Genomic DNA, 14,572 nt, shown 5'->3' with positions numbered 1-14,572 from the left:
CATGTGTACCCATCCTCACTCAGAACTCCTGGATGGAGCCAACACATTCCTGCTACTTCAAAAGAAGGAATCTCTGGGCTTCTTTTGGAACACACAGCCTTGTTTAGTCAACACTTAATTACCAAGGGTAGCCTCACTAATGACTGGAATTTTATATCAAGCAGTGAAGCTTTTAATCAAAACAATCAACCTGTGCTGCTAACACATTCCCCCCCCTCACCTTTTTTTTTTTTTTAAGGAGGCAATCCTTTAAAATCCACATCCATCACAGAGATCCCATTAATCACGACAGGGCTCATCTCAGGAACACCTTCCACACCAGACAGCTCAGAGATAGGCTTGCTGTTTACTGAATTTTAATTAGAAGTGACTCTGCTCTAGCGTGACTTTGGGGCTGCCCCTCACTCCTGAACCTCCTCTAACGTGATGTTTGGTGACAGAAGCCTCATTAATGCTCCAGGCACTTACTCAGGTCTTCCTGCATCTTCTTCCAGTTCGCTGCTTCTGGGGAATCTGGATATTTCTCCAGCAGGCCAGAAAGTGCTTCCTTCACCTTCTGGATCTTCCCAGAATTCTGTTCCAACTCAGCCAGAAATGCCTGGAAAAGAATGATTTGAACTTCCTCAGGCACAGGGCAGGAGAATCAATGAGCAGGAACGAAGCAGCACCTACAAGCTACAGCTGGATGATTTCTGCTCTTTGCTCCTCAGTTAAATCAATTTTTTAGCACTATTGTGACCTAACTTGGCTGCAAGGGCAGGGAAAAAGCTGGGAATTGCTTTCCAGGAGAAATTGCAGTGACTCAGCAGCAAGGGCTCCAAATCATCTCTTTTTCCCCTCAGCCTGACATCAACAGGTCTAAAAGCAAAGGGGAATTTTGGGATGCTGCTCCATGAATCTGCCTGGAATTCACAGAATGACCAGGTTGGAAATGACCTTCAAGATCATTGAGTCCAACCCAGTCCTGACATCTCAACTAAACCATGGCACCAAATGCCACATCCAGTATTTTTAAAACACATCCAGGGATGGCGATGGTGACTCCACCACCTCCCTGGGCAGCCATTCCAGAACTTTATCCCCATTTCTGTAGAAACTTTTTGCTGATACCCAACCTAAATTTCCCTTGGTGCAGCTTGAGGCTGTGTCTGGGAATGCCCCTTCTTCAACTCAGGGCAAATTGTGCTAATTTGTGGCTTGTGGCCAATTCTGTGCAATAAAGCCCAAATCTCTGGGATCCTCTGGGAGATGCACAGCAGAGGGGTGGAACTGGATGATCTTTAAGGTCCATTTTGTGATTTTATGACCCCAGGAAGTCGTGAAGAGCAATCACCTTGTTGTGCTCAGCCTGCGCTCTCATCGTCTCCGTCTTGGTGGGCGAGGAGGAGGTGTCCAGCTCGGACAGCATCCTTTCCTTGGACTCCAGCCACTTGAGCATGGAGCTGGCCTCCTCCTGCACCTGCTGCATGCTGTCCAGCATGGCTGAGAGCTGCTGCAGGCGCTCCTGCAGGGCTGCACCCAGCGCCTGGTACCGCCGGCTCACGTCCGACACGTCGCACTGGATCTCCGTCAGGTCTGCACCCAAAAAAAAAACCAGCCCGGGGTCAGCAGCACTGCCCGCCATCCTCCCCCTCACACTATCAGGTTCTAAGCCAGCCCCAGGCAGCCACAGAGAGCTGAGATGAGGAGTAAAGAGGCCACGTTCTGCCTGCGGAGTGACGTCGCATCATCCTCACCTCTCCTGCCACGGGGGATTGTCCACTTGTCCCCCCTCTATGCCCTTTGACAGTTTACAAACAAAGCTCTCTGTCGGTGAGCTTGATGCAAGCTGAGCCCCCTTTCCATAAAGCCAGTGCTAATACAAGGTTAAATAATTTGGCAGCAAGATATGAAGCCATTTTTATGCACCTATTATCTCGCTGAACCGCAGAACTAACAGCAGATAACGGGCAATAATTAAAATTGCTCTTCAGACTGGAGGGTTGGATGCTGCTATAATCCCACAGAACCAATAAATTTAATTGCAGGCCTTAAAATGATCTCCCATTTATCAGTTCCTAACACCACCTGACCAGGTGTCAGGGTGCTGTCACTCCCCAGGGCTGCTCCTCTCCGTCCTTCAGCCCGACCTCCACCCTCCAATTACAGCAGCTGAGAATTCCCAACCCCTTGCCAAGCTCATTTCCCTTCTGCCGGGGTGCTGGCAGTGCCACACTGAGGTTGGCATTGCCAGGGAACGGAAATGCAAGGATGGAGATGGGGCAGGGTGGTGTTGACAGTGAGCTCACCTTTGCAGGTGTGGTATCCGTTCACGCTGCCTCCCGAGCCTCCTGCAGTGGGCAGAGTGGCACCTGGGCAGAGGGGACAGGGACAAGAGGGACAAGAGAGAAGTGTCAGGGGTGCAGACAGCAAGGGAGGAATGGCTGCTGCATGACAGGGACCACCAAGCACTGACGTGGTGCCTCCACCATCCGCCTGCCCAGCGCGGGGCAATAATTTGGTTTGGAGCCCCTTTATCTCTCCACCTTGTGCTCCCCTCGTTTTCCTGGAGCTGTTCCTGCCTTTTTGGAGTTTCTGGAGCTGGGCAGCTCTCCCAGCATCCCAACATGAGAGCAGGGATAATGTGGCTCCTGCATGGGCTGGGGGACCACAGGCATCTTGCCACTCCTGGGAAGCTGCCACCCTGAGCATGGTTTTGTGACTTACACCCAATAAAACTGCTGAATGCCTTCCCTGAAGGGATTCATTCCCCCACATCCTCCTTTTTTATGGGATGAAACTATTCAAAGCTGTCATTTGCCCAGGGATGCACCAGTGTCCCTTCTCTGGACATCAGATGTCACAACCAAAGGGAGATTCACATTTTCAGGCAGGTCTCTCTTTTCTAACCCCATATTTTAAACCTTTCATGGACATAAGGGGCTGCACCTTTGGTCACCCTCAAGCCTCTCCCCACTTCTCCTGATGGTTTCCCTGAGAACTGCTCATGAGCTTAATCCTAACAAACAAATCCAGACCATAAATTGCCATAAATTCCCATCAGTGATGAGAGTCCAGGGACTTGTTCTCACGAGCTGGAAGACATCTTCGAGCTGGTTTCCAAACGAACCAGACATAATCTCATTGCTTCACAGACTTGAAGCCAAGAGGGAGACCAGTAAATCACATCTGACTATCACAGCCCCCAAATGTCATCCAGATATGAAACCCAAACTGCTGGAGGTCGATTAAAACACTCCAGCCCTCAGGAGGCTGAAGAACATCACCAGGAGAGAGCAGGAGCCACTTCCATGAGCTCCCCAGCTCTACCAGAGTGTGATGTGTGTGCCCACAGCAAGCACAGGGCAATTCATTAGGCTACAGTTAATTAAGCCAAGTTAGGATGATGCATTGAAGCAATGAGTGGCAGTGACTCAACCACCAAGCCTCACCATACTCAGATCACCACAGGCCCTCTGGATTTGGTTAAAAGGAGGAAATAATCTCATTTTTTTTGCTGGAGGCAGGCTCGGAGAAGATGCAGTGCTGACAGCAGAGATGTCCTCAGGAGCGCTGGCCACCACTCACCTGCCTTGGGAGGGGTGTTGGGGGCCGTGATCTCCACGATCAGGTTCTCCAGGAGCGTCCCTCTGCGGCCAATCTCCTCCACCTGGGGGCCCTTCCCCTTCCATTCCTCCAGGAGATCCTGCTCCAAAGCCAAGTTTGGGGTTGGAGGCCACACTTGCCTGGCCGCAGCCCCCTGTCCCCTCTGTGGGGACATCAGCAGCTCATGGCTGCACTGGGGGAAGCGGCTGTGATAAATCTATTTTTGCCAGGGGGGGGAATCAAACAGCAAAAAAAAAGCTCTTCCCAGCTAATGGGTCTGCTGAATGAAACCTTCTCCCTCCCACCATTCTGGGGACATCCCTCCTCCCCCTCGCTGCCCTGGGTGCTGTGGGGTGTGAGGGCTGTGGGTGATTCAGCAGAGCTGAGTCAAAGCCCAGCACATCCTGATTTATCACATCCCTCTCTCTGCTGGAGCGCAGCGGGGGCTCGGGTGACGGGAGGCCACCTTCCACATCCACCACGGGAAACACAGGAAAAAACAGCGTGTTCAGGTCTCCCACTCCTAAATCCCAACCAGAGCAGGCACAGGGAGTGACAGCAAACCCAAGGAATCTCTCACACTGCTCTCCCTGCTCTGCACGGGATGCACGCTGAGACCATCAGCAGGCCTCTCCTTCGTGGGATTTATTTCACACCCCAGCATTTCAAGGCTTTCCCAAGGATCTCAAGGCTCCCACCTGGATCTGCTGCCTGTGCTGCTGCAGCTCCTGGGTGCCCAGGGAGGTCTCAGCAGGTGGAATTTTGCCTTCAGCCTCCCTCAGCCACTTCCTGACGGCGCCGACCAGGTTCCGAAACTCGTCCAGTTGCTCCTGGCAGGATGAGGCGTCCTTTTCTCTGGGAGTGAAAAGGTTTTGGAGAGTCAGAGCTCGTGCTCTGCCTTGTAATTACCCCCTCCTGAATGTGGCACGGCTGTGTCCCTAGGAGCCCTTTTTTAAATTATTATAATTATTATTATTATTATCAGATGTTGCCAGGGAACAGCACAAAATGGGGTGCACCCAGTGCTGCTGACCCCATCAAGTCCTGGCTGGTGGCACTTTTGGGCACTCCAGTGGTGCCAACAGCCATGAGACCATCATTGCCAGCCTGCCCAGGCTCTTTATCCTGGGAAAAGTGACAATTTTGGGAAGACAGGGCTCATTCAGGCCCCTGCATCCCTGGGGAGCCCAGGCTGTGCTGCCTCTCCTCCTTGGCCACAGCTCCATCCATCCAGCCCATCCTGGGGGAACAAGGCACTCTCAGGCCCCTTTGGTTCATCCTTGCTGTGTGCACAGCCCTGAATTTCTGGGGATTATTGAGAGTTTCATGTCACTTTCCCCACCACCTTCCCTGCATCCCACAGTGATTCTGGACACACAGCCAGAGAGGTGTGGATGCTGCTGCTGCTCTGACCCTGCTCCAGCTCCCTTTCATCCCCATTTCAGGGCACTCCAGGCTGCTCCCCACCCTCCCAGCAGCCAGCAGGACGCTCAGGGCTGGAGCTGGGGAAATGCAGAGCTCCTGCTCCTGCTGCAGCACCAGGAATTTTTCACAACGCCCCCAGCCAAGGCTTTTTTTAAAGCGTCAGCTGGAGCAGAGCTGCCTCAGGATCCTGGCGTGGGAGGAGGGCGGCAGGAAGAGCTGGCTCATGTCCCCCCCTCCTTGGAAAGGAGAGCTCCACAGGGAGGGCCTTGCTTGGACCACGAGGCCACCCCCAGGCTCCCCTCCTCGGGACTCACCTGTCTTTTGCCACCTTTTGGAGCTGCAGGAAATCCTTCTTCAGGCTCTGCAGCTTCTCCTGCTGCTGGGAGGAGCTGGGGGTGAAGCCACAGGAGCTGAGCTCCTCAGCCAGGTGCTCCAGGGTGGCCAGGTCCTCCTGGTGCTGCCTCATCTCCGAGTTCAGCTCCTGCCAAGAGCAAAGGGGGGGGATGCTGGCCACGTTCCCCAGCAGCAGAGGGGATGGACTGGGCAGTGCCACAGCCTGCTGAGCTCTGTGTGGCACCAGTGCCAAGTGTTGGGCACAGCTCGCTGCCACCTGCTCCTCCAGCTCAGCAAATACTTGGAGCAGCTGCAGGGGCAAATCCCACTTTTCTCAATGCTGGTGACTGGGACAGGGGGCCCCAGACCAAGCCAAATCAACCCCTGCCACAGCACAGGTGTCTGGTTTTGTGTCATCTTCCAGCATTTCTCAGCGGACAAAGCACCCCCTGTGCCAGGACACTTGTGGGAATCCTGCACAGCTCCACAGCACCCCTGAAAGTCTCCAAAGCAACCCTGAGCAACCTGGTCTAGTGGAAAATATCCCTATCCCTGAGAGGGGCCATGGAATGAGATTATCTTTAAGGTCTTTTCCAAGCCAAACCATTCCAGGATTAAACACTCCAGCCCTCAGGGGGCTCAAGAACATCACCAGGAGAGAGCAGGAGCCACTTCCATGAGCTCCCAAGCTCTACCAGAGAATGATGGCTCCAAGACTTCCAAGATCTCTGGCTCTATGACCTCCAGGGTCTCTGGCTCTAAACCTCCAAGATCTCTGGCTCTGAACATCCAAGATCTCTGGCTCTGAAACCTCCAAGGTCTCTGGCTCTAAAATCTCCAAGATCTCTGGCTCTAAGACTTCCAAGGTTTCTGGCTCCAAAACCTCCAGGGTCTCTGGCTCTGAAACCTCCAGGGTCTCTGGCTCCAAGACCTCCAAGAACTCCGGCTCTGAAACTTCCAGGGTCTCTGTAACTCTTACACTGCCCTCACAGGGATATTCTGCTGTATGAACCCAATGGAGTCTTTAACTGATAAAATCCTGCTGCGTTTTGACTGGATCCTAAAAGACCCCATCTGAAAACCAGCCTGGCTCCTGGGAAACACCACCCCACTTTTCCCACAGCTGGGAACGGCAGGATCCTGCCAGCTTGGACCTTCTTCAGAGCCCTGGAGCAGGCAGAACTCCTCCCCAGGGCCTCACCTGGATGTGCTGGGAGAAGTGAGCGATGTCGTGGTCTGGTTGATTCCCAGATGCCCAAAACTCACATCCTGCTCTCCGTGAAGAGAGCAGGACCAGCCTGGACCCCTCCTCAGACCTGCTCTCCATGAAGAGAGCAGCACCAGCCTGAACCCTGCCAGCCTGGACCTTCTTCAGACCCCTGGAGCAGGCAGAACTCCTCCCCAGGGCCTCACCTGGATGTGCTGGGAGAAGTGAGCGATGTCGTGGTCTGGTTGAGTCCCAGATGCCCAAAACTCACATCCTGCTCTCCATGAAGAGAGCAGGACCAGCCTGAATCCTCCTCAGACCTGCTCTCTGTGAAGAGAGCAGGACCAGCCTGAACCCTCCTCAGAGCCCTGGAGCAGGCAGAACTCCGCCCCAGGGCCTCACCTGGATGTGCTGGGCGAAGTGAGCGATGTCGTGGTCTGGTTGAGTCCCAGATGCCCAAAACTCACATCCTGCTCTCTGTGAAGAGAGCAGGACCAGCCTGAACCCTCCTCCGACCCCTGGAGCAGGCAGAACTCCTCCCCAGGGCCTCACCTGGATGTGCTGGGCGAAGTGAGCGATGTCGTGGTCCGGCTGGTTCCCGGACGCCAGCAGCCGCGTCCTGCTCTCCGTGAACTGCTGCAGCTTCTCCCACAGCTGCTCGTACTGCTCCACCTTGGGCAGCAGGCCCTTGAGGGCGTCCTCCCGCTGCTGCTGCTGCTGGCACAGCCTCCCAAAGTGCTCTGTCACCCGCGCCAGCTTGTCCTGCAGCGTGGAGGCCGCGGGGCTGTCGGCGGCCTCGGTGAAGCGCGTCACCATCTCCCTGGTGGCCTCCAGGCAGCTCCTCTGCCTGGCAATGTCCTGCTTCAGCTTCTGTGGGGAGCACACGAGGACAGAGAGGGGTTTTTAAGGAGGGTTCTTCAGCAGAACGAACTGGGCAGCCCTCTGGAGCAGCAGCAGGCGGTTTGACACAACGAGAGTTGGGAAAAAATAGTTTTGCATCCCAGTTTTTCTTTCCTTTCTGACCTGCCCAACATGATCTGCTTTTCCCTGTGTCTGAAATCTTGTTAGCAAAGAAAAAAGGAGAATTTCAACAAGTCTGTGACCTTGCACAGAGATGCTGGAGCTGCCTCATCCTTGGAAATGTCCAAGGCCAGATTATACAGGGCCCTGAGCAAGCTGGTCCAGGGGAAGGTGTCTCTGCCCATGGCAGGGCATTGGAATTAGGATGGTGCTTAAGGTTCCTTCCCACCCAAACCATTCAGTGATTCTATATAAATAAAATAAAATAAAATAAAATAAAATAAAATAAAATAAAATAAAATAAAATAAAATAAAATAAAATAAATTTAAATAAAATAAAATTTAAAAAAATAAAAATAAAATAAAAGTAAAGATAAAAATTCAAATAAAAATTAAAGTAAAATAAAAATAAAATAAAAATAAAAAATAAAATAAAAGTAAAGATAAAAATTCAAATAAGAATTAAAGTAAAATAAAATAAAATTTAAAAAATTTAAAAAATAAAAATAAAATAAAATAAAATTATGATAAAAATTCAAATAAAAATTAAAGTAAAATAAAAATGAAAATAAAAATAAAAAAAATAAAATAAAATAAAATAAAATAAAATAAAATAAAATAAAATAAAATAAAATAAAATAAAATAAAATAAAATAAAATAAAATAAAATAAAATAAAATAAAATAAAATAAAATAAAATAGTTCTGCTCATATTCATTTTTAGGGGTTTTTTTTTGGTGCTTTCAGCACTCAGCAGTTACCCCTGCATGGTGCAGGTGCTGCTCTGGGGTGTTTGGGGTGAGGGAGCCAGCCCAGCCTTACCACACTGGTGGCAAGCGAGTCCTGGATGGAGGCAGAGGTGAGCACAGCTGGCTGATCCTTCTCCAGGCTCTTCTCAATCTCAGCCACGGACTGGAGGAGGCTCTCCAGGCTCTCCTGGACGCTCTGGGACTGGGCAATGGATTTCTGCAGCAGGTCTGAGCGCTCGGACATCTGCTGGGACAGGCTCTGGAAGCGGCTCACGATGGCATCTGCAGGGTTCAGCACAGAGCACACTCAGTGGCACAGAGCTCCAAGTGCTCAGAGAGCAGCCAGCGTCACCTTTGGCTCCCCAAAATTTTCAGTGATGACAAATCCCTGTCCCCAGTTTCAGCAGTGAGACAGGGGACAAAACACAAGTGGCACATCCCTCCTCACATGCAAACCCTGAAGATGCGCTGCCATGTGATTACCCCCAAATTCCCTCAAAAAAGTGATTTATTTTTGCTCCCTCTGGCTTGTTCCCACTCTCCCCAGCCCTCCCTGCTAACAGGCAGCTGCTTTGCTCTGTACCTGTTGTCTCCTGGATGTGGCCGTGGTCTGGGGCTGGCTCCCCTTGGATGTCCAGCAAGGTCCGAGCTGCTTTCTGCAGCTTCTCCACTGGCACCTGGTGCTCAGCCAGGTCTCCCTGCAGTTGCTGTTTCCACACAAGATAAGCCAAAAAATCAGAGATGGTACCCAGGCAGGATTGCCACACTCATGGAGCTTTTACACCCTCTGAGGGATCCTCTGCACTTCATCCGGATTGTTAAGAAATGATGGAAAAATCTACCCCCACACAGAGCTGGATCAGAGGGTTTGGGCTGTCCCAGTGCTCTGGCACCCTCATGGGGGAGAAATGTCCCTCTCTGGGGTGTCTGCAGCCCCTAAACACCTCTCCCAGAAGTTCGACTCCACCTGACCTGCAGCACAGAACCTGCTACACCTGCAGGTGCATCTTTGCCCTCAACCAGCACAAAAAAACCCCCAATGGGTCAAATCTCCCTGCTGCTGACTGCTCAGAGCAGCCAAATTCCCATCCAGGCTCCTGCACTTCCCAGGAAATCCTTCAAATGTACCTTGGTGCTGGCGAGTTGCTTCTGCAGCACGGCCAGATCCGAGGAGACCGTTTCTGAGAGCAGCTTCCCCAGGGCAGCCTCACTCTCCTGCAGCCACGTCCTCAGAGACTCTGCCACCTCCTGGAACTGCTGGTAGTGATCCAGCAAGGTGTTCAGGTGGGAGCCCAGCCTGGAGCACTGCAAGGGAGCAAGGAGAGGTGACAGGGATGCACGTAAATGCTGAGCAGCCCGCGGGAAAAGGCACAGGAACCAGCAAGAAAGAAAAAGCAATTTAAAAAAAATCAATCTTGCCACAGGCTAAATGAATTACTAGGGGTGACACGGATGTTGCAACAGCAAGACAAGGGTGTTGCCCAAGCCCTGAAGAAGACAATCCTTGTCCTACAATCTATAAATGCCACGATGGCTGGGACACAGGAGGAAAAGAGCCCCCAGCTCCCAGCCCTTCCCATACCTTGGAGTGCAGCGTGGTGTATCTCTGCGTGGCATCCTCCAGCTTGCTCTTGACCACACTCCTGGACATCACCAGCTGGGATTCATCACCCCCAGCATCCCCATCCAGAAACTTCTCCCCCGACATGGTGACGAAGCGCAGGTCACCCTTGTGGGAGATCACATCCTCGGCGAAGCTGCCCTGGCGCCGCAGCAGCTGCCTCAGGGAGGCAGGGTCGCTGTCCCCCTTGTACATGCCCTGCAGCTCCTGCTCCGCCTGCTCCAGCCAGGCCTGGAACTCCCCGTGGTCCTGCAGGAACTTGTGGAGCTCCTCCCTGAGGAGCTGCACCCGTTTCAGCTGCGCCTCGGCGCGCGCCAGCGACGCCGGGTACCGCTCCCGCAGCTGTGCCAGCTGTGCCTGCAGCCTCTCCTGCTCCTGCCCAGCCAGGCTGGGCCCCTGCTTGTCCAGGAAAGCCTGTGCTGCCTGCGTGGCCAGGATGATGTCCTGCTGCTGGGACAGCAGCTCCTGGTGCTGCGCCTGGAAGGTGCAGGGAGAAAGGTGAGCTCGGTGCTGAGGGGGCTCTGCTCGCCTCTGCAGCTGTGGCTGGGCCAGCACTGAAAGGGTTAAAGCAAAGAGTGGTGCAGCCCGGTCTAGTGGAAGGTGGGAGTGGAACAGGATGATCTTTAAGGTCATTTCCAAGCCAATTATTTTCATGATTCTGCGACAAAGCATCAGCAGGGTGGGGAAAACTGGGAGCGTCCCAGGTTGGGCTACAGGAGTACAGAGTGAGCCCTTCTGTGGGCATCATGGGCACCTGCTGGACCCTGGTTACACCTTGTGGGTGGGCACACGCCCACCACACATCCTGCATCTCCTGCAGGGCCTGTCTGAGCTTCCCCCATGGAGAATCCCATATTTCATACCCATATAACAGCAGGGACAGGCATGGGGCAGGAGGCTTTGGGTGGGACAAGGTGTCAGTGCTGACCTTCAGCCTCTCGTAGTGCTCATCCAGGCTCTCAGCAGCACTGCCTGCTCCCACAGTGTGGCCATCAGGGACATCCCCAGTGCTTTTTGCTGAGCCTGGGCTGGCAGGGTGGGGTCTGTACTCTGGGAGCTCTGCCCTCTGCTCCAGCGACGCCACCCAGCTCAGGAGGGAATCGATCTTATTGCTGTTCTCCTCCAGCTCCTTGGCAGCTTTCACCTGAAAGCACAAGGGCTCCAGATAAGAACGACCCAGTTCTTGCATGTTCAGCAGACTGCTGCACGGGGGAGGGAGACAAAAATCAGCAGAAAGAGGAAAAAAAAAAAAAAACAAACCCGAGGAGTTTCCCAGCCTCAGCAAATGCCTGAGACACCTCCAGACCCTTTGTGGCTCTCTGGAAGGTGCAGAAAAGCTGTGAGACATCTCAGCCTCGCTGCTACATTGAATTTCTCATGCTCATACACCCCAAAAGGGCTGGGATGTGATTGGCAATCCTCATCCATCAGGGGTCACCCCAAAGGCAGAGTAAGGGACCTTTCCTCCCCCATTCCCTGCACAACCAGCTGCAGCTCCCAAGGCATTTAATGACAGAAATATCTGGGGGAAACCTCACCCAGGAAGGAACCACAAGTTGCTCTGTGCTGCATCACCCAGATGGGCTCCCAGGACCTCACAGTCCCCCTCAAGCAAAGTCTGGAGGCTCTGCAGCCCCTCTGGCACGTTACCTTCTCAGTCTCCTGCTGCACTGCAGCACTCACAGCACTCTCCAGCTCCTTCTGGGCCACCTCTGTCCTCTCCTGCAGGGACTGGTACTGCTCCTTGGCACGCTGCAGGTCCTGCTGCAGTGCTGCCAGCTCCCCAGGCTCCAGCTTGGCCTTGTTCTCCTCCAAGAACTGCTCTGTGCTCTTCAGGACACCGGCGAAGGAGGCGGCTCTGCTGTGCATGCTCCTCTGCAGCTCCTGCATGGGTGAATTCATGAGGCTCTGGGCACTCCTAAAGTGAAACCTCCCCACCTCTGCCCCCCAAAATTTAAATATCACCGACCTTAACATCGCTCTGCCTCTGCTGGAGGGCGGGCAGGTCCCCCTCTGCTGTCTGCTGCTCTGCCAGGGTGTCCTCAGCCTGGCCCAGCCAGCGGCTCAGCTCGGCCAGGCTCTGTGCCCGGGCTGCCTGCTGCTCCTGCAGCGTCTGTGGGCACAGCAAAGGGGACAGGGGCACAGTCAGGGCCAGCCCTGCACCTCCTCTCACTTGCTGCTGAAAGGCAAGGTCAGGTTACAGCTCCTGGAGGGGAGGATGCAGCACAGAAAACTTTTGCGGATCTCCAGGTGCTCCCTGTCCGGCAGCAGGTGTCACATCCCTGCCGAGCTGGTGGCACTTTTGTCACTTTTGTCACTGGGGGTTTCTCTCTGTTGAGCTGCAAGATGGAGCTGCACTGCTCTCCCAGCAAAACTCAGCCATGAGTTTCTGTGCCTTTTCCATTCTACTTTACAAACATTAAAACTGCAGCAGAAACTCATTGAGTGAGAGGCAACAACAGCCCGGGGCAGGCAGCGCCACTGTGGAGCCCCAGACAACCCCAAATAAGGGATTTTTAAAAATGATTTGGGGTTGGAAAGGGAGCCCTGGAGAGGGAAAGTGTTTCTGTGGCTGATCCAGCTCCTCTTTTTGCTGCCAGAGCACAACACAGAAGCGCCTGTTTGAGCAATTGAGCATGATGTGACCTGAGGGTCCCTGTGACACCCCTGTCCCCCCTCTGCCAGGGGGGATAAAAGGTTTTTGAGCTTTTCACTGGGCATTTCAGCAAGGTGATGTACAAACTTGTGCCAAACACTGTGCCTGTTTCTCCCAGTCATAAGATAAAACAACAGAAGCAAATTGAAAGAGCCTTCTTAAGAGCTCTTCAGCTGCAAAGCGAGTTCTTCCTGGGTTAGGATGGGCTCAATCTGAAAAGGCAAAGCAAACTGGTTAATACACACACACACACACTCCAGAGAGGACAGGCAAGAGTTACAGAGAGCAATTGTTAATAATAAAAACACATTAATCCTGTCTTGGATGAGAGGATCCATGCAGTGCTGGGTGCTGCCCAGAGATCTGAGGGCTTGTTTTTGCCCTTGCCAGCTGTTTCCCTGGGACAGCAATGCCTGATGTGTGCAGTGGAAATAGGACATTGGGTGCTCCCTACACAGGGATTTTGGGGGTGATAACAGGGTTTATTCCACCCAGCCCCAAACAATTCCATATCTAGCAGAGAACTGCTGCCCAGACCTCGGCAGGGCTCCACATTTTGGGGAGCAAAGCAACTTTCTGCCTGGTAGGAAGAAGAAAGCCTTTTAGGGGAAGCTCTAAAAGAGTGAGAACCCCTGAACTGAGAGTGGCATGCAGGGGAAATCCCAGAGTGGAGGTGCTGCTCCTGTGGCCGGGAAGCGCTTCAGCAAGCAGAGGAGGAGATGTCTCACAACCTTCACCTGCTCCGTCTGCTCCGCTTGCTGGAGACAGAGCTGCAGCACCTCCAGCCGCGCTGCCACGCGCTCTGACAGCTCCCTGAAGGCTCTCTGCAGCTCGTTGAGCAGCCTCAGCAGCTGCCTGCTCTGCTGGGGCGTCAAATCCTGCGCGTGCTCCGAGATGAGGAGCTGGACGTCGAAGGCAGCGGCGTCCAGCTCAGCCTTGGTGTCAGCAAGGGGCTCCTTCAGCTCCTGAATGGGGGAGAAAAAAACACCCAAAATGACCTTAAAATGACCCTAAAAATGACCCTAAAAATGATCAGGGTTGTGGCTGCACTGCTTCCCATCTGCAGGTGTCACATGAAATACATTCCAAAAACACCAAACTCTCCCAAAACTGAACTCAGCATGGAGGTGAGTGTCACAGGCATCTTTTATGAAAAATCCTTTCCTTAAGATTTTTCCTCCTGAGAAGCTGTGAGGCCTCAGGAACAAAATGCAAACAATGGTTGTCTGCTGCTGTGGAATGCTACAGGTGCATCTGTGATTGGTCTCATGTGGTTGTTTCAAATTAATGGCCAATCACAGTCAGCTGGCTTGGACTCTCTGTCTGAGACACAAACCTTTGTTATCATTTCTTCTTTTTCTATTCTTAGAAGAAATCCTTTCTTCTATTCTTTTAGTATAGTTGTAATATAATATATATGATAAAATAATAAATCAAGCCTTCTGAAACATGGAGTCAGATCCCCATCTCTTCCCTCATCCTCAGACCCCTGTGAACACTGTCACAGGTGACAGCATCTCACCACTGGGATTTTCCAACTTCCCTCTGCACCAGGTGCTGTTGGCACCTCACCAAGAGGTTTTTTGGCTGTGTAGGGCTGCCCTTGGGTCTGAAGATGACCCACACATGACCACAGCGACTCCACGTGCCACCACCAGCTCTCAAAGCCTTCAATGCCCTGATTTCCACGCCCAAGATGCCACCACCAAACTTGGAAACAATCTTTATTGCTAGAAGATGGATAAGAAGACTGGGCTGCACATGCAGGTGATGGAGACCAGGGCAGGTGTGATGGAGCAGCTTCCCAGAGGATGCAGCCTGACAGGAACCTCCCCAGGTCACTTAGCCACCACCACAGCCCTGCACAGGAGCACTTCAAACAACCAAACCAGGCTGGGTATTAGGGAAATAAATTATTTTAGAGAGAACACCCAGCACAGCAGATCCTGCTGCAGCACAAGCTAAGGGCAAACCCT

The 14,572-nt window shown here is 52.8% G+C and overlaps 1 protein-coding gene across 13 annotated transcripts in view; it reads right to left on the bottom strand.

Moving 5' to 3' along the window:
- Nucleotides 1-14,572, bottom strand: part of MACF1 (microtubule actin crosslinking factor 1) — a 149,947-nt gene that overhangs the window by 57,598 nt on the left and 77,777 nt on the right. For 12 of the 13 annotated variants that reach the window (XM_058040208.1, XM_058040212.1, XM_058040213.1 and 9 more), the window contains 14 exons: nucleotides 11,910-12,053; nucleotides 11,591-11,824; nucleotides 10,869-11,084; nucleotides 9,902-10,417; nucleotides 9,448-9,624; nucleotides 8,903-9,026; nucleotides 8,393-8,601; nucleotides 7,103-7,420; nucleotides 5,325-5,491; nucleotides 4,284-4,440; nucleotides 3,568-3,685; nucleotides 2,289-2,351; nucleotides 1,334-1,575; nucleotides 469-598 (listed from right to left, as the gene is read on the bottom strand). In XM_058040208.1, the coding sequence (XP_057896191.1) occupies nucleotides 469-598; nucleotides 1,334-1,575; nucleotides 2,289-2,351; nucleotides 3,568-3,685; nucleotides 4,284-4,440; nucleotides 5,325-5,491; nucleotides 7,103-7,420; nucleotides 8,393-8,601; nucleotides 8,903-9,026; nucleotides 9,448-9,624; nucleotides 9,902-10,417; nucleotides 10,869-11,084; nucleotides 11,591-11,824; nucleotides 11,910-12,053 (2,815 nt within the window). Of the gene's footprint in view, nucleotides 1-468; nucleotides 599-1,333; nucleotides 1,576-2,288; nucleotides 2,352-3,567; nucleotides 3,686-4,283; nucleotides 4,441-5,324; nucleotides 5,492-7,102; nucleotides 7,421-8,392; nucleotides 8,602-8,902; nucleotides 9,027-9,447; nucleotides 9,625-9,901; nucleotides 10,418-10,868; nucleotides 11,085-11,590; nucleotides 11,825-11,909; nucleotides 12,054-13,327; nucleotides 13,562-14,572 lie in introns of all 13 variants that reach the window. The other variant, XM_058040211.1, reaches the window with a different exon arrangement.

This window comes from Melospiza georgiana, chromosome 24 (assembly GCF_028018845.1).
Source record: "Melospiza georgiana isolate bMelGeo1 chromosome 24, bMelGeo1.pri, whole genome shotgun sequence".
NCBI lineage: Eukaryota > Metazoa > Chordata > Aves > Passeriformes > Passerellidae > Melospiza > Melospiza georgiana.
Note: the sequence above shows the minus strand (reverse complement) of the source record. Positions and strands in the feature narration are given on the sequence as shown.